The 27,831-nt window shown below is 47.9% G+C and overlaps 1 protein-coding gene across 1 annotated transcript in view; it reads left to right on the forward strand.

Annotated features, from left to right (window-relative positions):
- The window catches only part of LOC123764810 (DNA-dependent protein kinase catalytic subunit), a 746,996-nt gene that overhangs the window by 150,143 nt on the left and 569,022 nt on the right, over positions 1-27,831 (forward strand). The window contains exons 7-8 of the mRNA XM_069302649.1: positions 1,695-1,870; positions 21,273-21,357. Of these exons, the coding sequence (XP_069158750.1) occupies positions 1,695-1,870; positions 21,273-21,357 (261 nt within the window). The remainder of the gene's footprint in view (positions 1-1,694; positions 1,871-21,272; positions 21,358-27,831) is intronic.

Here is a 27,831-nt window from a genome sequence, read left to right on the forward strand (position 1 = left end):
GGATTAATTCAATTCCCTTTATTTCTTATGGGAAAAATCTCTTCGACTTACGATATTTCGACTTACGATCCGTCTCTGGGAATGGATTGCCATCGTAAGTCGAGGCCCCACTGTATTACACACACTTCAAGGTTAACAGGAATGGAAGCATCGAAAATGCAAAACTCCTCCCGAAACATTTAGAACAAAAGGATAAAATCGCTCTAAACTAACTCGAACCCTTAGTACCACCACTATGGGGCCCGGAACCCCAACCCTCTGCCAACTCAAGTCAATTCTGTCGCTGATGTGGTGCTTTGAACTTCGTTGTATTGCTCTAATGTCACATCGGTAGTGGCAGGTCTCTGTTCTTCTGTGCTAAGTGCCAGCTATCCTTGAACTTTGTCCTGTTGGGCAAATTTGCTCGAGTATTGTTCCTTTTTGGTATATGCTTCACATGCATGTTAACTATCTGGCTCCTCTCTTGGATTTACGGTTCCCCTTAGGTATGGGTTATCTTTCTCAGGGCGGTGTTCCTGGTGGCTCTCTCCTCTGGATGTCAGGTCGAAGAACTTTATGCTCTTCTCTCATAGTGAGTATTTTGCTCTTTTGGCCCTGGTGAGTGTGGTTTTTGTCTGCAGCTGTTTCCTCTTTTATTTTGCTGGAGAACAGGTTGGTGGGATTCTGGTGGGGTCCTATGGTGATGCTTTGTTGGTCTGGTCAGGAGTATGGCATTCGTTGTGTCCGGTAGCAGCTCTTTGCTGCTAACTTCATGCCATTGATAAAACGTCGGTGAACATTTTGTGGGTTATTATTCCATTTCCTTTGTCCCTTGTTCTAAGGATCACATTTTTCAAATTGTCTCAAATGTTAAGTTTAACTAGCTTATGGTCTGCTCTTACGGCTATGGTTCTTGAATTACACTGTACTGACGGCAGTGTTTTCTAACGTACTAGTATTCTGAGTTGCTATTCAGGGATGAGGGTTTTGATGGTTGTGCAGGGTTATGGCAGTTTGGTATTTGGTCAGCATCCTTGGGACTCATCTTTGTGTTGCTTTGGGCCGTGTTTCTCGTCCTGGTAACTCTACTTTACCTTATTAGGGAGGATGAGGCAACAGATACTAAGTCCCTTATTTTCTTCTCCAAGTTCAATTAACTTAAAAAAAGCCACTATGGGGCTCCTCCGGAAAACCAGCATTGAATGTAATGAAATGCCTCTTTCTGTAGAGCTCCGGTGGCTCACTGACACCCTTTCTTTCAGATAGACATTGAAGTTTGTGGGGTTTATCTGCTCCAGAACTTATTTGGGAGAGTTGACAGAGGGCTGGGGGATTCTGGGCTCCCCTGGTGGGGGTTTGGCGGTACTAAGGGTTTGAGGTAGTTTTCAGCGATTCGATTGTTTTGTTTGAATTGTTTGAGTTGTTTGGCATCTTTGAGGCTTTGGTTCTTGTGAACCTTGCAGTTATTTTTAAGGGTAACTAACCTTCTGAATGCTTTCTTGTTGCTGTGGCAGAATGTCCCGTGCTCTGTCTTTGTGAGAGGGGAAACAAGGTTTTGGCTCTGGTCCCCAGTAGGCCAAACAGAACTCCCACGACTGATATGTGACCTGGTAGATAGGAGCAATCTCATCCAGAGCTCTACAGGAAGCAACTGGAGTTCTACCAGGAAGAGGTATTTCATTACATTTATCCCTTTTTTTTTCTTTTTTCAACAGTATTTTCTGAAAGAATATAATCAGTTACTAGAAAAGAGCGACAGTACCTCCCAAGTGAGTCTTGCAGTGAAGGGGTATGCGTTACTGTCAGGAGCATGCCGGTTACTTCTCCCACCAGTCGAGGTGCACACCATGTTTGCTCGGGTCCTCATGGCAAGCCAGCATGCTTATTATCAGTAAGTTCATTATTACTTGAATTACAAACTTGTGTAAGTGTTGCTGCATCATTTACTTTTGAAGAATTGTGACCCTTACCCTATCTCTTATAATATTTACAAGAGACAAGAGAAAAATTTCCCTATCCACAGGGCTGTTAAACTTGCTATGGGTTGTGTATATGTGCTTAGTCATGTTAGTAATTTACACAGGACATATGCTAATATATAATGCAAATTATTATTTTTATTAATGCTAGTGTACTGTAATGAATATAATTATATACTGTGTGTGAGCATTTTAACAAGTTTGTGAAATATATAGTAGCACAATATTACTACATAAAAGCTACATAAATTTCTGACAAAAGTATACTCGAACATTAAATACAAAAATTAGTCAGAAAACGATTAAAATTTTAAAGTATTTACCCGGACTAGGGACAAGACTTGTGTTCCTCGGAGGTGTGGAAGCTGAGCATGTCTTACACACCCCACACACTTCACATTTGCAAAAAAGATGCTGGATGGTTGGAACAAGTTAAGTGAGTTGGTGGTGGAGGCCATAACTATCTGTAGTTTAAAAGCGTTATGACAGTGCTGGGAAGATGGGACATTGAGTGTCGCGCTCTTGTCTCTTCGGTATATTGGTGCCATATACTGTACTCTTGTAATTATACTGAGGGGTAAACCCCTGCTAGAAAAGACAAGAGGTCATAACAAATTCTAAATGCTCACAAGAGAAATGTTTTGTATGAATTGATATCAAACAAAACTCAAAACTATTCACAAACAACCCAAAAACTCAAGGCACATACTCAGGGAAATGGAGTTAGCTCCAGGAGAGCTGGGAAAAATCTCCACTGGCCTAAGAAGCCTAACTGGGGTACATTGGAACCCATCTGAAGAAATTAAGAACCCGATACTGTACGAATCTACAAAATGTTTGTGAACAGGAGATACCCGGTGGCTTGAAGAAAGCCTCAGGAAATACCCCCTGGAAACCAGGACATCCACCCAGGAATCTTGGGTACTGCTCCAAGATGTGTCCGATCACAACCTTGAGTCTTGTTCAGGTTCAAACCAATTACTGCTAAAGTACACCCCTAGATCCTGATTCATTATTAATGACTGACTGACCGAGATGAATACGAGCTAAAACAAAGACTTCATCTTCTGTGTGAGTAGGGCATGCCACAGAAAGTAGTTTTCTCTAGGATTATTGTGTGGCAATCTTATAATTGTCATCTGTATTTGCCTGTCTTTCTTGGAAAGCTGGAACAAGTCTTGGGGACATGTACCTGGGACACTGGAAAACCCATCTGAAAAATTAGGGCATAATTCAATTGACCCAGAAGCCCACATAGTTGTTATCCAGCAAGATAAAATCATAGGGAAACTGAATAGGGCCTTGGAAAAATATACTTGGAAAAATGTGAAAACTTCCAGTGGATGCACCCAGAGTAGTGGGACAGAGCCAAAACACTGGAAATATTGAATTTAGAGGGTATATTGCAGGAGCCCAGAAAAAAAACTATGGATTATTTGGGTAGCACACCTACAGAACATTTAAGAACAATAGATATTCAGGAATCTACAGTCAGAGTATAGTACCTGAATAACATGAAAAATGTAGAGAATATGAACTGTGACCAGTTCATGCAGATATTTAAACCAAAAGACAACAACAGAAGAATAATCAGAAGGCCTAAGTCTTTCCCTGACTCAGTGTCATGGAAGATAATCTTGACAAAGGCTGAAGTGGATTGTATTACAGACCTACAAATGATTGACTGGGTGAAGCTGCCTGCATGCAATGCAGGTGGCTTCTGCATTGCATGCTATGTTTAGGTTGCTGCATCAGGGTAGGTTGAACAAATCCACAAGGGCCGTGACGAGGATTCGAACCTGCGTCCGAGAGCATCCCAGACGCTGCCTTAATCGACTGAGGTACGACATGGAACCTGCGTCACGGCCCGAACCTGCGGGCCATGACGCAGGTTCGAATCCTTGTCATGGCCCTTGTGGATTTGTTCATTTGATGCATCACGCAATTGTGATTTCTGTGTGTAGGCTAGGTTGATTGCCCACCCGGATGCCCCGTTTTGGTTATAGGGACCTGGACTTTGGGGGCGTTAATCGGCTCGACTTTTGTTCCGTCCACACTTCCTGGTCCTGCTCCCCCTCCCTGCTCCCGACTCCTAAATGTCTGAGGGTTTTGGAGTCGGGGCAGGGTTTAGTTGGCAATGAGAGACTGACAGCTTCAGAGGCTGCCCCATTCGGGTTGGGGACTGAGGCATTCGAGCTGGTTCCTCCTGCCAAGGCTTCTAAGTCCCACCAGCAGGCCCCCCTTCTTTTCTGCCTTACTCCTGAATTCTGTCTTCTTCAGGGGTAGAGGGTATGAAGGACTGCTCTGCCCTGGGTCCTGGTTTGGAGGATCCCAGGGCTGAGTAGGAGTTGACCTGGGGGCTTTGGGCCCCCTTTGACCCTGCTTGGGTTTTGGTGTCTTCTTTGCCGGTCTTGTTGCTGCAGGGGAAGGGGTTTTCTTACCCCCCTTCCCTGTATGAGTATGAGTTGGGGTCGGCTCCTCTCTGGGTTCGGTTCTCAAGGGTTCCTCGGGTTCCTTGGTCCTCCTCTGTTTCTCGCACCTAGAGAGGTTTGGGAGGCGGTTGCTGTGTACCTCCTGCATGACCCATTCTTCCTCTGTGATGGATTCATCCTGCAGGTTTACCTGGGGGGCGAGTTTGAGCACTTTAATGCGTGCTTGTTCGCCCCTGTGCTTCCTTGGAATGTTGGACTTTTGCAGCCAACACAAGTTGTCGAGTTGTCCTCGAACTGGCTTGAGGAGGATGTGGAGACATTTTGTGCCGGGCCTTCGTCTGGTACGCTGGCCTGTGGTTAGGGCGTCGGCCGCTTTGTTGAAGCTTTTTGCGCCAATTCTCAAGGTGGTGGTGTGTGTATTCTTTGCTTCTTACCTCGCGTGCCATTAGGCTGTGCTCACTCTCTTTGGAATCCGCTTGTGCCCTGGCTCTTAGGTTTTCGTCACCGTTTTGTCTATTGCTGTATGTGGAGACTGCTGTCACGCACTTTTTGCAGGCAACTTCATCTGGTTGTTGTCCTATGTCGGACGTGTTGGTTCTTCGGGGTGGCCGTTCTCGGCCTTCTCGGAAGGGTCTTGCCAGGGCTTGGGGTTCCTCTGATCGGGGTGGGCCATTGGTACCAGCTTCTGAGGCGGTGCTTCCTTCGGAGCTGGCGTCATTTGGTTGGTGCAATGATCGCTCCATTTGTCAGCCAGCTTCTCGTAAGGGGTGTTGGCCCTTTTGTGGTTTGCCCCGTTGATGGGAACGATAGGGGGGGAGGCTCACGTTGTTTGCTCACGCTTGGTCCGACTATTCGTGGGTGATTTGGGTTGTATCCTCCAGCCTGTGGTGGCATTGGGCAGCTCCTCCTCCTTCGGGGGGTTCGGGTCTCGCTGGGCAGGCTTCTTTCCCTGCACTATGTCGGGTCATCTTGGAGTGTATTCACCTAATTGTGCTTGCAGGGGGTTGAGCTTTGCTCTTTTGGCCTGCCTCTCGACTGTCAATCAATCAATTATTATTAACTACTATTTTCTGGGGGAAACCCCGTCGGCTCCCCGGAGCTATCCAGGCTGATTGGATATGTATGACTTTTTGGCATCAGTCAATGTATGGAGTTCTTGCCTACCGGGAACAACGACCCAGAACCTGGCCCCCTTTAGAGAGGCACGAGGAGCAATGGCCTATAGAGACCCCCCTTTTATTATTGGGAGCATTCTATGTCTGCTATCGACCGGGATAGACACCCAGAAAGGTAGGAGCACCAAACAAACCCCTAGTCTGGTAAAATTATTGCGATTGAACGAACTAGTGGACAGAACTCCCCAAACGAAAACTAGCAAACGAGCATGACGTCATCACGTTGCTGCACCGCTTTCTGCGCAAACCCCCCTTCCCAAGAAGGGAAAGGGTGAGCCCCAGACCTAACCACCGGTGATCCACCCTTCAGTTCGTGGCTGATGGGAGTCTGGTGCGGTCATGCCTCTGGCTTCGGTGTTTTGTTTCAGTTCTGTGCCGTGTGGTGTGAGCTGTCCCTTCCGGTGGTACATGGGCCAGGAGTGATACTCTACGGTACTCAGGCTGCATGTGCCTAGGGTTTCCTTCCCTAGGTGCCCTGTAAGTACTGCCCTTGGGGCTTGGGGCCACCTTCCACAAGTTGCCTCAGGATCTACCTCCGCTGTGCTGTTTACTGCTCGGTATTTCGCCGCCCATGGGGTCAGCTGGGGTTTTTTCTTGCCTTTGCTTGTCTCTGGGTAGGGGTAGTTTTTGTCAATGGCAGGGGCGCAGGGTACTGCACAGCTACTTTTCCCCAATAACAGCGGCCGGCTCTGTTCCGCCTTGGTACATTGTCCTCTTGCGGGGTTTTTCTTTTGTTTTTGTTTTCCCGCCTGGTGGGGGGGGGGTGGTCTGCCCTTGTGTCTCCCTTCTCTGTTCTTGGGGTTATTGTATCCATCTACCTTGTTTTGGTGGTCCAACCCCGCCTTGGCTCCCATGAGTGTACACGTCCAGGGGGTTCAGATATAGAAGTTTTGTTGGTCCAACCCCACCTTGGCCCCCCCCCCCCATGAGTGTACACATCCAGGGGGTTCAGCTATAGAAGTTTTGTTGGTAGATTGGGCACCGGTTCGCAGTACCCTGCCTGGGCTTCCCTTAGCGTGTATCCAAGGCTAAATGCCCTGGGAAACTCCACGGGGGTTACATGGTCCAATGGATGTGACCCCCTGAGTCCACCCCTCGCTTCTTGCGAGTTTGAAGGTTGCTCTGTTCCCTTGTCTCTGGGGGACACTCACCGGTTTTGCCTCCGCTATGCTGCCTGTTGGGTCGGTGATTGTTTTGCCCCGGAGTCGTGCGACGTGTGTTGTCTGTACGTACTCCAGTTCACCCTGGCTACTGGGCCCTATACGCAGGTGCAGGCAGCTGAGGCGTTGCATGCCAGATTAAGGTTGCTGCCTCAGATGCCCCGAGACTGCCCCGTTTTAGTTTTAGGGACCCGAACGTGGGGGGTGGGAGTCGCTTCAGCTCTGGTTCCGTCCGCCCCTCCTAGTTCTTCCCCTTCTGTCGTTCATTCGGTACCCCCTTTCCCTTGTTTCCGGCTCCGAAATGTCTGAGGGTTTCGGAATTGGGACGGGGTTTAGTTGGTTTGGAGACACAGGCGGTCTCGGGGGTGTCCCCTTCAGGGGCTGCGACGGAGGCATTCGAGCCTGGTCCTTCTGCCGGAGCTTCTGAGTCTGACCAGTGGACCCCCTTCATTCCTGCTTTTTCGGCTGCTCCCGCCTTTTCTTTAGAGGTGGGAGGTCAGGAGAACAGCTCGGCCCTAGGCCCTCAGGGTGAGGTTCCCAGGGTTGGGGAGTAATTACCTAAGTGTAATTACCTAAGTGTAGTTACAGGATGAGAGCTACGCTCGTGGTGTCCCGTCTTCCCAGCACTCTTTGTCATATAACGCTTTGAAACTACTGACGGTCTTGGCCTCCACCACCTTCTCACTTAACTTGTTCCAACCGTCTACCACTCTATTTGCGAAGGTGAATTTTCTTATATTTCTTCGGCATCTGTGTTTAGCTAGTTTAAATCTATGACCTCTTGTTCTTGAAATTCCAGGTCTCAGGAAGTCTTCCCTGTCGATTTTATCAATTCCTGTAACTATTTTGTATGTAGTGATCATATCACCTCTTTTTCTTCTGTCTTCTAGTTTTGGCATATTTAATGCTTCTAACCTCTCCTCGTAGCTCTTGCCCTTCAGTTCTGGGAGCCACTTAGTAGCATGTCTTTGCACCTTTTCCAGTTTGTTGATGTGCTTCTTAAGATATGGGCTCCACACAACAGCTGCATATTCTAGCTTTGGCCTAACAAAAGTCATGAACAATTTCTTTAGTATATCGCCATCCATGTATTTAAATGCAATTCTGAAGTTAGAAAGCATAGCATAGGCTCCTTGCACAATATTCTTTATGTGGTCCTCAGGTGATAGTTTTCTATCTAGAACCACTCCTAGATCTCTTTCTTTATCAGAATTCTTTAAAGATTTCTCACATAATATATAGGTTGTGTGGGGTCTATGTTCTCCTATTCCACATTCCATAACATGACATTTATTAACATTAAATTCCATTTGCCAAGTGGTGCTCCATATACTTATTTTGTCCAGGTCTTCTTGAAGGGCATGACAGTCATCTAAATTTCTTATCCTTCCTATTATCTTAGCATCATCAGCAAACATGTTCATATAATTCTGTATACCAACTGGTAGATCATTTATGTACACAATAAACATCACTGGTGCAAGAACTGAACCCTGTGGTACTCCACTTGTGACATTTCTCCATTCTGATACATTGCCTCTGATTACTGCCCTCATTTTTCTATCAGTCAGAAAATTTTTCATCCATGATAGAAGCTTACCTGTCACCCCTCCAATATTTTCCAGTTTCCAGAACAACCTCTTATGTGGAACTCTGTCGAAAGCCTTTTTTAGGTCCAGATAGATGCAGTCAACCCAACCATCTCTTTCCTGTAATATCTCTGTGGCTCGATCATAGAAACTGAGTAAATTCGATACACAGGATCTTCCAGATCGAAAACCATACTGTGTGTGTCTGTGTGTGTACTCACCTAGTTGTACTCACCTAGTTGTGTTTGCAGGGGTTGAGCTCTGGCTCTTTGGTCCCGCCTCTCAACCGTTAATCAACAGGTGTACAGATTCCTGAGCCTATCGGGCTCTGTCATATCTACACTTGAAACTGTGTATGGAGCCAGCCTCCACCACATCACCCCCTAATGCATTCCATTTGTCAACCACTCTGACACTAAAAAAGTTCTTTCTAATATCTCTGTGGCTCATTTGGGCACTCAGTTTCCACCTGTGTCCCCTTGTGTTAAATAGACTGTCTTTATCTACCCTATCAATCCCCTTCAGAATCTTGAATGTGGTGATCATGTCCCCCCTAACTCTTCTGTCTTCCAGCGAAGTGAGGTTTAATTCCCGTAGTCTCTCCTCGTAGCTCATACCCCTCAGCTCGGGTACTAGTCTGGTGGCAAACCTTTGAACCTTTTCCAGTTTAGTCTTATCCTTGATTAGATATGGAATCCATGCTGGGGCTGCATACTCCAGGATTGGCCTGACATATGTGGTATACAAAGTTCTGAATGATTCTTTACACAAGTTTCTGAATGCCGTTCGTATGTTGGCCAGCCTGGCATATGCCGCTGATGTTATCCGCTTGATATGTGCTGCAGGAGACAGGTCTGGCGTGATATCAACCCCCAAGTCTTTTTCCTTCTCTGACTCCTGAAGAATTTCCTCTCCCAGATGTTACCTTGTATCTGGCCTCCTGCTCCCTACACCTATCTTCATTACATTACATTTGGTTGGGTTAAACTCTAACAACCATTTGTTCGACCATTCCTTCAGCTTGTCTAGGTCTTCTTGAAGCCTCAAACAGTCCTCTTCTGTTTTAATCCTTCTCATAATTTTAGCATCGTCCGCAAACATTGAGAGAAATGAATCGATACCCTCCGGGAGATCATTTACATATATCAGAAACAAGATAGGACCGAGTACAGAGCCCTGTGGGACTCCACTGGTGACTTCACGCCAATCAGAGGTCTCACCCCTCACCGTAACTCTCTTGCTTCCTATTGCTTAGATACTCCCTTATCCACTGGAGCACCTTACCAGCTACACCTGCCTGTCTCTCCAGCTTATGTACCAGCCTCTTATGCGGTACTGTGTCAAAGGCTTTCCGACAATCCAAGAAAATGCAGTCCGCCCAGCCCTCTCTTTCTTGCTTAATCTGTGTCACCTGATCGTAGAATTCTATCAAGCCTGTAAGGCAAGATTTACCCTCCCTGAATCCATGTTGGCGATTTGTCACGAAGTCCCTTCTCTCCAGATGTGTTACCAGGTTTTTTCTCACGATCTTCTCCATCACCTTGCATGGTATACAAGTCAAGGACACTGGCCTGTAGTTCAGTGCCTCTTGTCTGTCGCCCTTTTTGTATATTGGGACCACATTCGCCGTCTTCCATATTTCTGGTAGGTCTCCCGTCTCTAGTGACTTACTATACACTATGGAGAGTGGCAAGCAAAGTGCCTCTGCACACTCTTTCAGTACCCATGGTGAGATCCCATCTGGACCAACAGCCTTTCTAACATCCAGATCCAGCAGGTGTCTCTTGACCTCCTCTCTCGTAATTTCGAACTCCTCCAAGGCCGCCTGGTTTACCTCCCTTTCTCCTAGCACAGTGACCTCACCCTGTTCTATTGTGAAGACCTCCTGGAACCTCTTGTTGAGTTCCTCACACACCTCTCTGTCATTCTCTGTATACCTGTCCTCGCCTGTTCTAAGTTTCAGTACCTGTTCTTTTACTGTTGTTTTCCTTCTGATGTGACTTTGGAGTAGCTTTGGTTCAGTCTTGGCTTTGTTTGCTATATCATTTTCAAAATTTTTCTCTGCTTCTCTTCTCACCCTGACGTACTCATTCCTGGTTCTCTGGTATCTCTCTCTGCTTTCTGGTGTTCTGTTATTCCGGAAGTTCCTCCACGCCTTTTTGTTCAGTTTCTTCGCTTCGATACATGCCCTATTATACCATGGATTCTTCTGTTGCTTCTCGGATTTTTCCCTTTGGGCCGGGATGAACCTGTTTACTGCCTCCTGACACTTTTGGGTAACATAGTCCATCATACCCTGTACAGACTTGTCTCTGAGGTTTGTGTCCCAAGGTATTTCACTTAGGAAACTTCTCATCTGTTCATAATTCCCCTTTCGGTATGCCAGCCTTTTGATTCCTTGTTCTTTTTTGGGGGAGATAAGTCCTAGCTCTACCAAGTACTCAAAGTTCAATACACTGTGGTCACTCATTCCCAAGGGCGCTTCCATCTTAACTTCCCTTATATCCCATTCATTTAGGGTAAATATCAAATCAAGCATTGCTGGTTCATCTTCTCCTCTCATTCTTGTTGGTTCTTTGGTGTGCTGGCTTAGAAAGTTTCTTGTTGCCACGTCCAGCAGCTTAGCTCTCCATGTTTCTGGTCCTCCATGCGGGTCTCTGTTCTTCCAATCTATCTTCCCATGGTTGAAGTCTCCCATAATTAGTAATCCATATCCATTCCTGCTAGCAACAGAAGCTGCTCTTTCTATTATGTTAATGGTGGCCATGTTGTTTCTATCATATTCCTGTCTAGGTCTTCTGTCATTTGGTGGTGGATTATATATGACTGCGACTATAATTTTTTTCCCTCCATTTGTTACAGTACCTGCTATGTAGTCACTGAAACCTTCACAGCCCTGAATATCCATCTCCTCAAAATCCCAGCCTTTTCTTACCAGCAGAGCTACACCACCCCCACCTCTTCCTTCCCTCTCTTTCCTCATAACATAATAGTCCTGTGGGAACACTGTGTGTGTGTGTGTCTGTGTCTGTGTCTGTGTCTGTGTCTGTGTCTGTGTCTGTGTCTGTGTGTGTGTGTGTCTGTGTGTGTGTACTCACCTAGTTGTACTCACCTAGTTGTGCTTGCGGGGGTTGAGCTCTGGCTCTTTTTTCCCGCCTCTCAACTGTCAATCAACAGGTGTACAGGTTCCTGAGCCTATTGGGCTCTATCATATCTACACTTGAAACTGTGTATGGAGTCAGCCTCCACCACATCACTTCCTAATGCATTCCATTTGTCAACCACTCTGACACTAAAAAAGTTCTTTCTAATATCTCTGTGGCTCATTTGGGCACTCAGTTTCCACCTGTGTCCCCTAGAGCGTGTGCCCCTTGTGTTAAACAGCCTGTCTTTATCAACCCTGTCAATTCCCTTGAGGATCTTGAATGTGGTGATCATGTCCCCCCCTAACTCTCACTTCCAACGAAGTGAGGTTTAATTCCCGTAGTCTCTCCTCGTAGCTCATACCTCTCAGCTCGGGTACTAGTCTGGTGGCAAACCTTTGAATCTTTTCCATTTTAGTCTTATGCTTGACTAGATATGGACTCCATGCTGGTGCCGCATACTCCAGGATTGGTCTGACATATGTGGTATATAATGTTCTGAAAGATTCCTTACACAAGTTTCTAAAGGCCGTTCTTATGTTAGCCAACCTGGCATATGCTGCTGCTGTTATCCTCTTGATATGAGCATCAGGGGACAGGTCTGGCGTGATATCAACCCCCAGGTCTTTCTCTCTCTCGGACTCTTGAAGTATTTCATCTCCCAAGTGATACCTTGTATCTGGTCTCCTGCTTCCTACCCCTATCTTCATTACATTACATTTGCTTGGATTAAACTCTAACAGCCATTTGTTCGACCATTCCTGCGACTTGTGGCCTGCTTGCTTCGGCCCTGCATTTCTTTTCCCTCCTCGAGTTGTCCTCGGATTGGCTTGAGTTGGATTTGGGGGCGCTTGGGGCCGCTGCCGGGTCTGGTGCGCTGCGACCTCTGCGGTGCAGGCGTCGGTTGCTTTGTTGAAGTTCTTCACACCCATCCTGCGTGATGCGGTTTCATGGTTCTATGCTTCTCGCCTCGCGTGTCGTCAGTTGGTGCTGTCTTCTTCCTTGGAATCTGCTTGGGCCCTTGCTCTTCGTTTGTCTTTCCCCTTTTGTCCGTTGCTGTTTGCCAAGTCTGCTGTTGTGCAGTACCTGCAGGCGGCCTCGGTTAGTTGTCGGCCTATGTCTGAGTTGTTGTTGCTCCGGGGGAGCTCGCATTGGGCCTTCCCGGAAAGGCCGTGCCAGGGCTCGGGGTTCTTTTCGTCGGGTTAGGCCTTTGGTGCCAGATTCGGGGCTGGTTCAACCTTTGGTTCCGGCTGTTGCTGGTCGGCGTTGGGATCCCCTGTTCGCCGCTTGGATTCTCGCAAGGTGTGTTGGCCCTTTTGTGGTTCTGCCCTTTGACGGGGCGATGGTGGGGGGGGGGGGGAGCGTCTCGCCCTAGTTTGCTCGCGCCTGGTCCCACGATTCGTGGGCTTTTTTGGGTCGCTTTGTGCGGCCTGTGGTGGCGTTGGGTCCTCCTCCTCCCTCAGGGGGTTCGAGGCTGGCGGGGCAAGCCTCTTTCCCTGCGCTCTGTTAGGTCATCTCGGAGTAGGTTCGCTTGGGCGTGGTTGAAACGAAGACATCCGTTAGGTGGATTTCCCGCCTGTTTCAGGTCCCGAAACGGGACTGCACGGACCTCCGGTTCATTCTGGACTTGTCCTGTCTGAATCCGTGGGTTTCTTGCCCCCTCCTTCAGGACGACTATTCTGTCCCAGGTCCGTCTTCTCTTGGAGCCGGGTGCTTGGATGGTGTCCCTGGATCTCAAGGACGCGTATTGGCATGTCCCAGTTCATCTGGGGTTCAGGGACTGGCTCAGTTTTGTTGGGGGCCATCAAGGTTACTGCTTTCTGTTGGGTTGAATCTGGCATCTCGCGTTTTTACGTGCCTTACTCGGGTCGTGGTGGCCCGCCTGCGTCTGTTAGGTATTTGGGTTCTGGCCTACCTCGATGACTGGCTGGTTTGGGCTCCCAGCTGGTTCGCGTGTCTGCTTGTCAGGGTCTTTCCCAGCTCGCCGGGTTCGAGTTCTTGGTGAACTGGAGGAAGTCCAATCTGGTTCCCTCTCAGGTTCGGTCTTGGCTGTGTTTGCTTTGGGATGCTCGCACCGCTTTCTTGTCTCTGCCTCCAGCGGCTCTGTTTCGCTTGCAGTCCTGCCGTTGCCCGATTCTGAGGGGTTCCTGGATCATGCGGAGGTTGCTCGAGAGTTTGTGCGAGAGCCTGAACTTTGCCATGATGGTCTACCCGCCGGGTCGGGTGTGGCTTCGTCGGCTGTTCTGGTTCCTTCGGGAATGGCCCTTCCGCCTCTCTCGTGATTGTTGAGTTACGGCCTCCGAGGGCTTTGCGTCGGTTGCTGCGTTGCGACTTCCTCTTCAGGTTTTTCGGGGTTCAGTTCCTTGGTGCCTACCTGAGCCCTCGTTCGATGTGTACACAGACACATCGTCTTTTGGCTGGGGTTTTGTGACCAGTGCTCACCAGGCCGGCCAGGGACGGTGGGGTCTGTCCTTCCGTCGGGCTCACAGCATGGTTCGGGAGTTCGCGGCGGTGTGGATGTCGCTCCGGAGGGTTCGAGTCGCTTGCGGAACAACGATCCGGCTCCATTCGGACTGCTACCCGGTGGTTCATTGTCTGAACCGTGGGGGTTCACTGTGGTCCTTGGCTCTTTGGGGCTGGTCGCTTTGGGTGACTCGTCTGCTGAGTTCTTGGGGTTTGGTTCTCCTGACGGTTCATGTCTGGGGGGTGTCCAACTTCCTGGCAGACGGTCTGTCCCGTTTTCTTCCCCTTTCCACGGAATGGATGGTCGATGCCGACTCCTTCAGTTGACTGTGCCAGACGTTCGGGACTCTGGATGTGGATCTCTTCGTGTCTGCGTGGTCGAGGCATCTCCTAGTATACATGGCGCCCTTCCCCAACTGCGAGGCCGTCAGGGTCGACCCCTTCAGGCAAGACTAGGCGAGGTGGAGTTACCTCTACCTCTCTCTCGGTTCAGCTGTTGCTCCAGGTCCTGGCTCACTTGTAGACTTACCACGGTTGGGTTGTCCTTCTGGCTCTGTGTGGCCGGCCCAGCCTTGGTTTCAGGCACTGCTTGCTCGTTATTCGAACCCGAGGGTCTTCCCTCCGGGTCCACCTCTTTCAGCAGATCGGTCCAGCCCGGTACAAGGCTGGTTCAGTCTTCTCCTCGAGTCTTCATGTCTTATGTTTTTGACTCGTGTTTATCATCACTCGTATGGTGCTCAGGTGGCTTCGTTGCTGGTCTCCCACCTGCGTGCTTCGTCTCGGCGGCAGTATGAAGTTTCCTGGCAGTAGTTCCTGTTTTTCCTATCACTGCGTAGGTATTCTTCGGTCTCTGATAAGGTTGTTCTGTCCTATCTCTCCTGGTTGTGTCAGGACCGTCATCTTATGCTTAATACTGTCGCCTCGTATTGTGAGGCGTTGGCGGAGCTGCTTCAGCTTGCTTTCGGTGTTGATGCTACTTCTGCCCCATTTCGCAAACTGTCTTGTGCGTTGTTTCACCTCTGGCCTGCTCATACGCCGCCTGAGCTGTCCTGGTCCTTGGACCGCGTGGTCTTGTTTCTCTCTTCTCCTCGGTTTGTTGTGGCGCCTTCCATTCGGGATTGTTTTTCTAAGGCGCTTTTCCTTTTAGCATTGGCCTCTGGGGCTCGGGTTGGGGAGCTTCATGCTCTCCTCTGGAGCAGGGGTTTCTGCTCCTTCGGTCCTGGTGGTCGTTTTGTTCGCTTGTACCCGTCTTCCCCTTTCCTGGCGAAGAATGAGGCAGCTGCCTCCTGGGGGGGGGCCTTTGGTTGTTGATGCTTGGTTAGTCAGGCCGAGGGTGCATCATGTGTTGTCCGGATGCGGCTCTCCGCTGTTATTTGCGCGCCACGGCTTCGGTTGTCGGGGATGTGCTCTGGGTGGACCCAGTTTCCCTTCTTCCCTGTTCCCGGGCTCGGGTGTCTCAGGTTGTCCGCAGGGTTATTAAATCTAGCCAGCTTGCAGTCTATCCCCGGGCCCACAATGTTCATAAGTTTGCTGCCTTGGCTGCCGTCTTTGGCAACATGGTGTGGGTGGATATTGGGGGCCGGGGTTTATGGAGGGCGAACAGGGTCCTGGCCGATTGCTACCTGTTGAATGTTTCTGGGCCTAGGCAGGCCTGCGTTGTAGTGGGTCGGCGGTTGCAGCCAGTTGTCTTGGCTTCGTGTTGAGGAGTGAGGCTTCGTGTTGAGGAGTTTTTTCTTTTCTTTGGGTAGTTAGTTCCAGCGAGCTGACGGGGCTTCCCCAAGAAAACCAGCGTTGAATGTAATGAAATGCCATTTTCTGGATGAGTCCCGAAGACTCCCTGGTTTCCCTACCTCCCTCCATTTGGCGGTGTTTTTCGCGTTATCATCATCCAGCCTAAGAACTGTAGGGTGGATCACCGTTGGTTAAGTCTGGGGCTGCCCCTTTGTTATGATCCCAGGTAGCCAAAAAACGAGTCTTCCCTTTGAAAATTATTCTATCAGGCCTGACCTGACTGGGAGGTCAAGGAAATACAGAAATGAAGATTCATATGTAAAATAATTGGGTAAATTCGCTAAACAATTTAAGAATATGGACAGTGAATCAGGATATAGATAAATGACTGGTTATTAGATGTGGAAAGTTTGCTGGAGGCGTGAGGCTCGCTTGAGAGGAGCTTAAGCCACTTGAGTACCTGACATCGTGAGGGGAAGCTGCACTCTGTGTGAGCTCCTGTTAGAGAGGAACCCCTAGTTGATATGCCTTCAAGAGGAAGAAAGTGTGCAGACATTTCAGCTGTGGAATTGAGCTGGGAACGTTTGGTTTCAAGTCCTGGACGGCAAGGAGAGTTTGTGAAGCCGCCTGTAGATATTTTCGTTGGGCAACTTGTGAGTGCCCTGTCGAGCATCGGCCAGGAAGCGCCCTCAACTAGACAATCTGGTTTGTCTGGGGAAAGAGTTGCTGAAAACTTCGAAGCCAGCAGAGAGGGAGTAGTTGATGAGACTCCAAGGTTGTGGAAGAGCAGCCATACAGTGAGGAGCAGGACCTCAAGCTGTGAGAAGAGGAGCAGTGGAACGAAGTTTCACATGCTTCTGTGATACCAGTGGTGAAGCACCATTGTTGCTCAAGGAAGACTTCATAGTGTAGCAGCCAGGAGAGCTGTGGAGGACCCTGGTAGAAGTGGTGAAGCACCATTGTTGCTCAAGGAAGATTTCATGGTGTAGCAGCCTGGAAGAGCTGCAGTGGATCCTGGTAGATAAACCCGGAAGAACCTGATGATGTCAGGGTAGTGAACTTCCAGATGAGGAAGGGAAGTTCTGGTTGACTAATTGTAGGGAGTTGGTAGAGTGTTTGGTTGTCATTAGCGTGCAAGACGTAGTGAAAGGAGGATGATTGTTTACCATCTTTGTGCCAAGGAGTACTTATACTGAAGTAGAGTTATGGATGCAGGCTGGATTAGCTGCAGAGACAAACATGTGTGTTCTAGGACTGATAGGGTGATTGATTGATCATTGTTGTATATCAAGGAATATTTATGTTGATGTTTATAGAATTATAGCCATAGGCTGAATTGCCTGCAGATATTTATGTTCCAGAGTTGGCAGTGCCATATCATATTGTACTGCATGATTTACCCACTTGGTGAGGCTGATAGTGCAACATGTCTTTATAAGACTTGACCTACTTGATGAGGTTGATAGTATTAGGTGGTGAGTCAGGAGTTCGGATACTGACCTACTTGATGAGGTTGGTAGTATTAGGTGGTGAGTCAGGAGTTAGGATACCACTTGATAAGCAGATGATTGAGTCCTGATGGTATTGGAGTGCAACCTGACTACAATAGTATAATATTATTATATATGTGTATGTATTGTACATGTGGCTTGTCCAGTAAATGTATTCCAATTTGCCGGTGTTTGCCCTTGTCCTAGTGAGGCTTCCCAGAAAGTAGGTAAGAGAGAGAGAGAGAGAACCAAGAACCATAGCTGTAGACAGGGTAGCATGGAGTAATATCAAAGAAAAGGGGATTGAGGAGATCATAGCACATAAGGAGAGAGTGGGGAGTCATGGCGGCTCGAGTGGGTGTGTGCATGTGACGAGGCTAGTATTGGCGCCGTATCCCCAAAATTTGTGACGCTGAGCCCCTCTCCAAGTGCCAGAAGCGCCCAGGGTGATCTGGTCAAAATAAGCACTCTACGGAACTTTGGGTTGGTTGTCCGTAAGGAAGAAAGGACGACCAACATCATCATCATAATACCCTTTCCCCTCCTGGGGAGGGGGGTTTGCGCAGACAGCGGCGCGGCAACGTGATGATGTCATGCTCGTTTGCTAGTTTTCGTTTGGGGAGTTCTGTCCACTAGATCGGTCTTCGATCGCAATAGTTTTACCAGAATAAGGTTGTTTTGGGGCGCCTACCTTTCTGGGTGCCTATCCCGGTCGATGGCAGACATTGAATGCTCCCAATAATAAAGGGGGGGTCTCTTTAGGCCATTGCTCCTCGTGCCTCTCTAGAGGGAGCCAGGTTCTGTGTCGTGGTCTTGCCATGCATTGACTGATGCCAGAAAGTTATACATATCCATTTAGCCTGGATAGCTCCGGGACTCACCCAGAAAATGGCGATTTATTACTTTTAATGCTGTTTTTTTTTCCCCTCCCACACAAACCCCCACCCCCACCCCCACCCCCACCCCCACCCCAAGGAAGCAGTCTGTAACAGCTGTCTAACTCATGTTACCTATTTACTGCTAGGTAACAAGGGCATCAGGGTAAAAGAAATTCTGTCCATCTGTTTCTGCCAGCACTCGAGATCGAACCCGGACCCTAGGATTACGAGTTCCAAGCTCTGTCCACTCAGCCTCGGCCCCCGCCCATGTGTGAGCTTGGGCATGGTCGAAATGACCCCATCCCTCAGGTGGGTTTCCTGCCCGTTTCCAGTACCTCTGAACTTCATTGTGTTGAGTTTATCCACCGGGTTGGGTCTGGCTTCGGCATCTGTACTGCTTCCTTCGGGGTCCTCCCTTCCGTCTCTCTTGCAATCTCTGGGTTTGGCCTCTGGGGCCTTACGTAGGTTGCTGTCGCCTGCTTCCTCTTTGGGTTTTTCGGGGTTCAGTGTTCGATGTGTTCACTGATGCCTCGTCTCTCAGTTTGGGTTTTGTGGCCAGTACTCACAAGGCCGGCCAGAGGCAGTGGGGCTCGTTATTCTGTTGGGCCCACAGCACAGTGCGGGAATTTGCGGCGGTTTGGCTGTGGCTTCAGAGTGTTCGTGTTGCTCTGGGTTGCACGATCCAGCTCGATTCGGACTGCCCTCCGGTGGTTCATTGTCTGAACTGGGGGATCTCGTCGGTCCTTGACTCTTTGGGGCTGGACTCGTCTGCTGGATTCTCTGGGTTTGGCTGTTCGTGCGGTTTATATCCATGGAATTTCCAACGGCTTGTCTTGGTTCATTCCCCTATCTATGGAATGGACGGTCAATGCCGACTCTTTCGGTTGGCTTTGCCAGATGTACGAGGCTCCCGGAGGTGGACCTCTTCACGCCGAGACCACTCGTGGTCTCGGCGTCTCCCAATATATGTGGTGCCATTCCCCGACTGCAACGCCTTCGTGGTGGACGCCTTTCGGCAGGACTGGTTGAGGTGGGGTTACCTGTACCTCTTCTCCCTGGTCCAGCTGTTGCTTTAGGTCCTGGCTCAGGTCCAGAAACCTCGACCAGTATTGGATCGTTAATTACAAATGAAGGTACAGTACGTACACAGAGGACAACAAAGAGATTAGTGAAATTCTAAGAAGCCAGTATGAGGCTATGTTTAGCACACCAATAAACAATATGAAAGTTGATGACCCAGACAGCTTCTTCATGACTGACATTCAAGCTGCAGATAATATAACGGATATTACCACAAACTCGGAAGACTTTGAAAGAGAAATCGACAATATGCTTCTGCACTCGGCTCCTGGGCCTGACTCATGGAATTCAATATTCATAAAGAAATGTAAAGTACCAGTAGCGCGAGCACTCAGCGTAATATGGAGAAAGAGCCTAGATACAGGGGAGATACCAGCAGCACTTAAATCTGCAGATATAGCTCCGTTGCACAAAGGGGGGGAGTAAAGCCTTGGCAAAAAGTTATAGGCCAGTTGCACTAACATCACACATAATAAAAGTGTTTGAAAGAGTGATTAGGAATCAAATTTCTAGTTTTATGGAAACAATGAGTTGCACAACCCAGGACAACATGGATTTAGACCGGGAAGATCCTGTCTGTCAGTTACTCAACCACTATGACAAAATCACAGAAGCAATAGAAGAAAAGCAAAATGCAGATGTTGTATACACAGACTTTGCAAAAGCGTTCAACAAATGTGACCATGGGGTGATAGCACGCAAAATGAGGTCAGTGGGAATAACTGGAAAAGTAGGATGCTGGATACTCAATTTCCTGTCGAACAGAACACAAAGAGTAACAGTCAATCAAATAAAATCGAGTCCAGGCGAAGTTAAAAGCTCTGTACCTCAAGGTACAGTCCTTGCACCGCTACTGTTCCTTATTCTCATATCAGATATAGAAAAAAATACACGTCACAGCTTCGTGTCATCGTTTGCAGATGACACAAAAATCAGCATGAAAATTACCTCTGCTGAAGACATTGAAAAATTACAAGCAGATGTCAACAAAGTTTTCGATTGGGCAGCAGAAAATAATATGGTGTTTAACAGTGATAAATTTCAGGCACTCAGGTACGGCAAAAATGAGGATCTGAAACATAATACAGGGTACAAAACACAATCGAATCTTTCCATAGTAGAAAAACAGCATGTCAAGGATTTAGGAATAATGATGTCCGACGATCTAACGTTTAGGGAGCATAACCAAGCAAATATTGCGTCAGCCAGAAAAATGATAGGATGGATTACGAGAACTTTCAAATCCAGGGATCCCATCACAATGGTTGTACTCTTCAAGCCTGGCCTCGGGCCGGGCTTGGGGAGTAGAAGAACTCCCAGAACCCCATCAACCAGGTATCAACCAGGGCCCAAGGTCCTGGCGTGGGAACTACCAAGGTGGTCTTGCTCAGAAAGTAATAACACTGGTCTACTGCCAAAATGCTTCTGAAACAAATGAGGTCAATCTTAACTAATTATGGGTCACTAATTAGGGAGCCGGTCGGCCGAGCGGACAGCACGCTGGACTTGTGATCCTGTGGTCCTGGGTTCGATCCCAGGCGCCGGCGAGAAACAATGGGCAGAGTTTCTTTCACCCTATGCCCCTGTTACCTAGCAGTAAAATAGGTAACTGGGTGTTAGTCAGCTGTCACGGGCTGCTTCCTAGGGGTGGAGGCCTGGTCGAGGACCGGGCCGCGGGGACACTAAAGCCCCGAAATCATCTCAAGATAACCTCAAGATAACCACTGAAAATGGTAGTGAGGTTTAAAATGGATTGGCTTTTAGTTTTCATCCAAGACAAGTCTTAAAGCTGTTTTGCTGCATAATGAAGTATTTTGCCATGAATAAATTAATAAATTGTGGCCCCTGCTTTATGCTTGGTGTTTTCTTCACAACTTGTTCAGTCACCTCTGTGTTGGCATTCATAAAATTAAAGTATTCATTCTTGGTGTTAAATATAACGGTAAAATTCCAAAGATTCAAATTGGCAAAAAATATCTTTATTTATTCGATCAACTTCAAATTCTGAATACTGTATCACTATATACATTTCTCTTTATCTTCCTGTTTTTTTAATAGCCATGCACTCTAAATGTGTTAATGCTATGAGGAAGGTGAATCGTTATAATAACTTATTTGGTGTATGTGGCATGTTTGATAATATATATATTGTTCTTGTATATTTTACTTTCAGATCGAGTGAAATGCTGGAAAATAAATTGACCAATTTACCAAGCTACATTGAGTCATTAGCAATAATTATCATCAACATGGACTTGGTAAGTAATACAATAAGAAAATCAAAATTGTTTATCAGAAGTCATGAGTAGCCTGGAAAGTGTTGGTAGTGGAATTGTCCTTTTTCTGTGTCTGTACACCTTGCTAGCTCCCTACACCTTGTATATTCAGATTGTGTTAAAACATTGTGTTCAGACATTGTGTTCATGCCAAAGCTTCCAAGGAGAAGAAGGGAGGACCAAAGTCACTGAAGAAGTGGACACACCATCTAATGCACTAGAGCATCCTGGAACCAAGCATGCAGAAAGGCACTTAAATGTTACCCCACCACATAATTACTGGGGTGTACTACAAAAAGGCAGACAGGAGGAACCCCTGGTGACTGTCAGACCTACCTTGAGGTTACCTTGAGGTGCTTCCGGGGCTCAGTGTCCCAGCGGCCCGGTCGTCGACCAGGCCTCCTGGTTGCTGGACTGATCAACCAAGCTGTTGGACGCGGCTGCTCGCAGCCTGATGTATGAGTCACAGCCTGGTTGATCAGGTATCCTTTGGAGGGGTTTATCCAGTTCTCTCTTGAACACTGTGAGGGGTCTGCCAGTTATGCCCCTTATGTGTAGTGGAAGCGTGTTGAACAGTCTCGGGCCTCTGATGTTGATAGAGTTCTCTCTCAGAGTACCTGTTGCACCTCTGCTTTTCGACCGGGGTATTCTGCACATCCTGCCATGTCTTCTGGTCTCATGTGATGTTATTTCTGTGTGCAGGTTTGGGACTAGCCCCTCAATTATTTTCCACGTATAGATTATTATGTATCTCTCCCGCCTGTGATCGAGGGAATACAGATTTAGGCTCTTTAGTCGGTCCCAGTAGTTTAGATGGTTTACTGAGTGGATTCTAGCAGTAAAGGATCTCTGCACGCTCTCTAGGTCAGTAATTTCTCCAGCTTTGAAAGGGGCTGTCATCGTGCTATAGGTTGTGTTCTTGTCTATGTCCGGTATGAGGATGAGAAAAAGTACTGGAGCAAGCACAGTACCCTGGGGGACTGAGCTCTTCACGGTTGATGGGCTGGATTTTATTTTGTTGACTATTATACATTGGGTTCTGTTAGTCAGGAAATTGTAGATCCATCTGCCTATTTTTCCGGTAATTCTTTTGAATGCATTTTATGTGCAATAACACCATGGTCACATTTATCAAAAGCTTTTGCAAAATCTGTGTAAATTACATCAGCGTTTTGTTTGTCTTCCATAGCATCTAATGCCATATCATAATGGTCCAGCAACTGGAACAGGCAAGAGCGCCCTGTTCTGAAACAATGTTGTCCGGGGTTATGGAGATGCTGTGATTCCATGTATTTTGTGATCTTACTTCTTAGCGCAATCTCAAAAATTATGATGTGCGATGTTAGTGCTATCGGTCTGTAATTTTTTGCCTCTGCCTTATTTCCTCCTTTATGGAGTGGTGCTATCTCTGCTGTTTTTAGTATATCAGGGATAATGTTAGTATCTAGGCTTTGTATCCACAGAATGTGAAGAGCCTGCGATAGTGGTTTTTTACAGTTCTTGATGAATATGGAGTTCATAGAATCTGGGCCTGGACCTACGTGAATGCTGAAAATATCACTACACTTCACATGCTGAAAATACCTCTGCAGTGGAGCTGTAGGGTTCAAAGTTAGAACTCCATGCTTATATCACTGGTACACCATAAACCCTACCATGGGCAGGAGTCTGTGAAACGCTGATTGCTGCAGCACATGGGAAGACTTCACTTAAGCTGGCAGCTGTAGGTGAAATACCTAGATGAGCAGCAGGAAAACATCAGCCACTGCTGCCAAATTCTACAAAATCTCCCAGTCTTTGAAAAGAAGAGGGAATGGGGCAGTGAACAGAAGGGAATACCTGAAAACACGCTGCTGGAAAGAACTGAAAACTGACAAGCACAGTAAGCCGCAAAAAAGTATTATCACATACTTCAAGAGCAAAGCAATCAGTGAAGATCACCACCATCCCCTCCTACACAGATGAAGAGAACTGCCACCAACTTGGTGCCAGCTGAATGGCCCACTGCAAACAGAGCTTTTAAGAAAAAACAAAAGATAGTCTCCACCCCCCCCTTCCCCACCTCCCCAGGAGGAAGTCAGGACCTTGTACTGCGCCCAGGAAGTGAAAGATGACCCATAAAAAAAGGTCCTATAGTAGATGCTGTTGTAATCCCACAACAGGAACTGATGCAAGTCTATCTAAGCCAAAGCAGGTGGTAGATGGGATAGTGGAAACCTGCTTTAAAGGAGTGTATCCAGGCCACTAATTGGAATCCAAAAATTCTCTCATAGTAAGCAAAGGAAGAATTCGACTCATATCAAGAGGAGGGGAATGAGAATCCATAAAAAAAAGCAACAACAGACCATTCCTCAAAATATCTCAAAACTCCCTATTCCGTATAGATGTTTAACCCCCTTTGCACATGTTGGATTCAGCCCATGTCTTTCCTTTAACATTCCCTCTGGAGCCCTGTGAGTATGAAGGAAGAAACAGGATCAGTAAGGGAAGCACCCAAACCCAGATTTGGAGGGTAATACAACTCTTGGCAACAACTGCAGGTAAACTACTGGTAAACCTAACCTAATAGGAGCACTGGCCTATAGAGACCCCCCGTGGTTGGGAGCATTCTATGTCTGCCATCGACTGAGGAAATTAGCAAACTAGCTAATTTTATGATATGTGTACTTAAATTAATTAAATCAAAATTAGCAAACTAGCATGACATCACCATTTCATCTCGCTGCTTTCTGCGTAACCCTTCCCCCCCTTCCCAGGAGGGAGAAGGGGGGAGCCCTAAACCTACCGACCGGCAATCCAACCTTCAGTTCTTAAGCTGGATGTCAAAAAGCATGAAAAACATCACCGACCGGAGGGAGGGAGGGAGGGATGCTGGGGAGGCTCCGAGACTCGCTCAGAAAATGGTGTTTCATTACATTCAATGCTGGTTTTCTGGGAGGCGGGAAGCCCCGTCTGCTCCTGGAGCTACCTCACTACAGATAAGGAAAAGAGGGTGGGATCCAGGAGACAGACGCCACGTGCTCTAACATAAAAACAAAACCACAGACGAAACGAAAAGACCTTGCAGACTACCCAGGAGACCTGAACCCCAGAACAGGAAGGAGTTAAGTAAGGGAACCCGGGCAAACCAAAACGTGTCCACAGCCCCAGAGACCAAGACACAGAACAGCAAAGCGCCGCAACCGAACAACACAGGAAGCACCCCCGGCCTGACCAACCAAGCAGCAACCCAAGGACCCCTCTGGAAAGCAGTAGACCCAAACATCACCCCGAGAAGGAGGAGACTGCATCAAAAGAACAACCTACCACGAGGATCAAATGAAGCAGAAAAATCACGGGCACTGGAGGAGAGCCGGAAACTCCCCAACCCGACCCCTGTAAGTCAACACCAACAGGAAGAGACCTGAAAAAAAAAACACACCAGAATCGAAAGGACCACGACAAACCGAGGAGAAGAAAATAGACCACTCGGGCCTAAGACCAGGACAGCGCTGAAAGCACAAGAGCAGGCCGGAGGTGAAACAACGCCCAAGACAGCAAGCGGAATGGAGCAGAAGGAACAGCAACACCGAACTCAAACTGGAGCGGATCTGCCAGCGCCAACCAAGATGAGGCAACAGACAGTACATGGCACCAGACGACGGTCCCAGAACAACCTCGAAGGGAAACACAAGACAACCCTATCAGAGACCGAAGAACCACCCTTCTCAGTGATAGGAAAACCAGAAGGACCGCCAGGAAACTACACACTGCCGTTGAGACGAAGCATGCTGGTGGGAGACCAACAACGAAACCCCCCAGTGCCCACACAAGCGACGAGAACAAGAGACAAAAACCCCAGACGCAAAGACTCCAGGGGAAGAACGAACCAGCCTCGTATAGGGCTGGACTGATCCGCGAGAAGAGGCAGAGCCGCAAAAAGCCCCTTAGGATCGGAACTGAGGAAAACAGAGCTCCCAACCAAGGCTGGCAAAAACGGAAGGAATTTGTCCGCCAAGGAACCAGGAACCCAATCCCGGCGAGCTGAAAAAAACCCAGCCCAGGTGAGCAGAAACGCTCCATCCCGGGTGGAACCCCCCCTCCCCCAGGACCCTTAAAAGACCAACAGAGCCAAACACCGAGGAGCCAGGATCCAGGCAGAGGCCAACAAGGAAACGAGCACCACGAATTAAAACACGAGACACGAAGTGAAAAACAGCGACCCCATAACCCTAAGGAGCAGCGCAACCAGCTCCTGCAGGGAAGAATGACACACGTGTCTTTGAGGTATACAGGAGGAGAACTACGCAAAACGTGTACCGCAAGAAAACAAAAACGCACATGCTGGAAAAGGAAAAGATACACAGCCATGTGTAGCATAGAGGGTGTTGGGATCGAATTGTCGACAACCCAACACATTTAAAATAGGTTTGTTCTGAGTGTTTATCTTATGTTTCGTTGTAATATAACAGTACATTAATTTGATCAGGTATCAGCCTCAGCCGGACCTATTGTCAGGTGCGACACACTTTGGGCTGAGGTCTGACAAAGGACAAGAAATAAGTTTGTATAAAAACTTCATCATGGATATATTCGGATATATCTCGATCCACATTATATACAATATAAAACATGTATATATATTAAGGCATTTTACATAAGTACAGTTATATACATATAGAGACACTGCGACCATGAAATGGTCATCTCTTGTCCGATTGTTCTTCCCACTTATAGAGCATCCACTTTTCCGTAATTTGTACCACTATTCGGAAACTGTGTGTTACCTCAACGCCGACCTCTAACTATCAAAGGCGGTGACTTCCACGACTTCAGAGACGTCTACCATGCCGCTAGGTCCTCACGTCCGTCTCCTTTGGTGAGGGTGGAGCATACTGGAACAGTTGGGTCAGTTGGTCAAACATGGAGGGGAGTAGATGTCTGTCTCTCCACATGCTCCGGCCAGCACTCGTTACCTCGCCCGGTGGTTCTGATTGGCTAACAGAAATTCCCGCCACCAGACGAGCCATACCGTGCTGACCGTTAACGACCTCCATGGTCGTTAACCTCGTTCTTCCTGTAATAATGAACGTATTACTATTAAATAACCTTGCCTTTATGCGACGAAATAACACGATATGATATTTCGTAACAAGGGGGGAAAAAACGGAAATAGGCAGGGAAAAGACCGGAATACGGACCAAGTAGCAGCCGGTACCATAACGTATACGACCAACCACAATGTGTGTCGTGGGTGGTCACACATACACAGAGGGACACCCTGTATATCAGAGTGCACCGAAGATAGGCAAGGAAGGAGTGTCTAGAGACCAGAAACCGAGTCAAAGGAGGAGGACACAAAGCATGGACCAGGGAAACAAATTAGTGTCCAAATAATGAGAAAAGACCCAGACACCGAAAAACTAAACAAAAAGCACCAAAATGTGGGGTAGTGCCCCACAATGCAATGAAGAATAAGATACACGGACAAAGTAGTCACTGTAAGACACACGCAAAGTGTCCAGGCAAAACACACAACACCTAACACCCCTGTTAGGTGTCAATGATGCTACCTTGTCAAGTGGGGAAGCGACAGGGTAGATAAGGATGGATTATTTAACACGTTAACACGGGTGGTACACGCACAAGGGTACACAGGCAGAAGCCGATTACCCAAATGAGCCACAGACACATTCGAAAGAACTTTCTAAGTGTCAGTAGTCAGTAAATGGAATGCACTAGGAAGTGATGTGGTCGAGGCAGACTCCATACATAGTTGCAAATGTGGAGAAGGTAGAGCCCAGTAGGCTCAGGAATCCATACACCTGATGATTGACAGTTGAGAGGGAGGACCAAAGAGCCAGAGCTCAACCCCCGCAAGCACAACTAGGGAAGTACAATGAGGTGAGTACCCCACCAAACAGTGAGAACCAGCACCCGGCCAACAGAGTCGTCAGACATTACAATCTCACCTGCAAAACAAACACACCACCGTGCACGACGCAGTGGAGCCGTGCAAGGGAATAGGAGCATCCCTAGTGGAGAATGTCCAGAGGTACGCACCCAGTAGGAGAAGACGAGGTGCATGCAGTACAAAGGCGGAGGAAGCGCCACTCAGAGCCGCCCCACATTCGCCCCAGAACACCCCGAGTATCCAGGAGGTTATGACCAGAGATAAGAGGAACTAAAATGGCGTAGAATCCATGAGAAAGAACGCTGAACACCAACACACATGTACACTGCCCAGAAACAAAACGATCATCCCGGCCCCAGCGCCCGAGGTATGGACCGCATCACCCGTGTTCCAGGAGGCGCGGTTCGTACACTAGTTGTATGTATACATATCGTACATACACCAGCAAGGCGTACATAACGAATATGAGGAATGTCGAAACAGGAAGGAGAGACGATGTGAATTCAAAAGGAGGACTGGAGGGAAACCTCACTGGAAGTCGACAGACGTTCCAATAATATTGG

Source organism: Procambarus clarkii, chromosome 48 (genome assembly GCF_040958095.1).
Source record: "Procambarus clarkii isolate CNS0578487 chromosome 48, FALCON_Pclarkii_2.0, whole genome shotgun sequence".
NCBI classification, from domain to species: domain Eukaryota; kingdom Metazoa; phylum Arthropoda; class Malacostraca; order Decapoda; family Cambaridae; genus Procambarus; species Procambarus clarkii.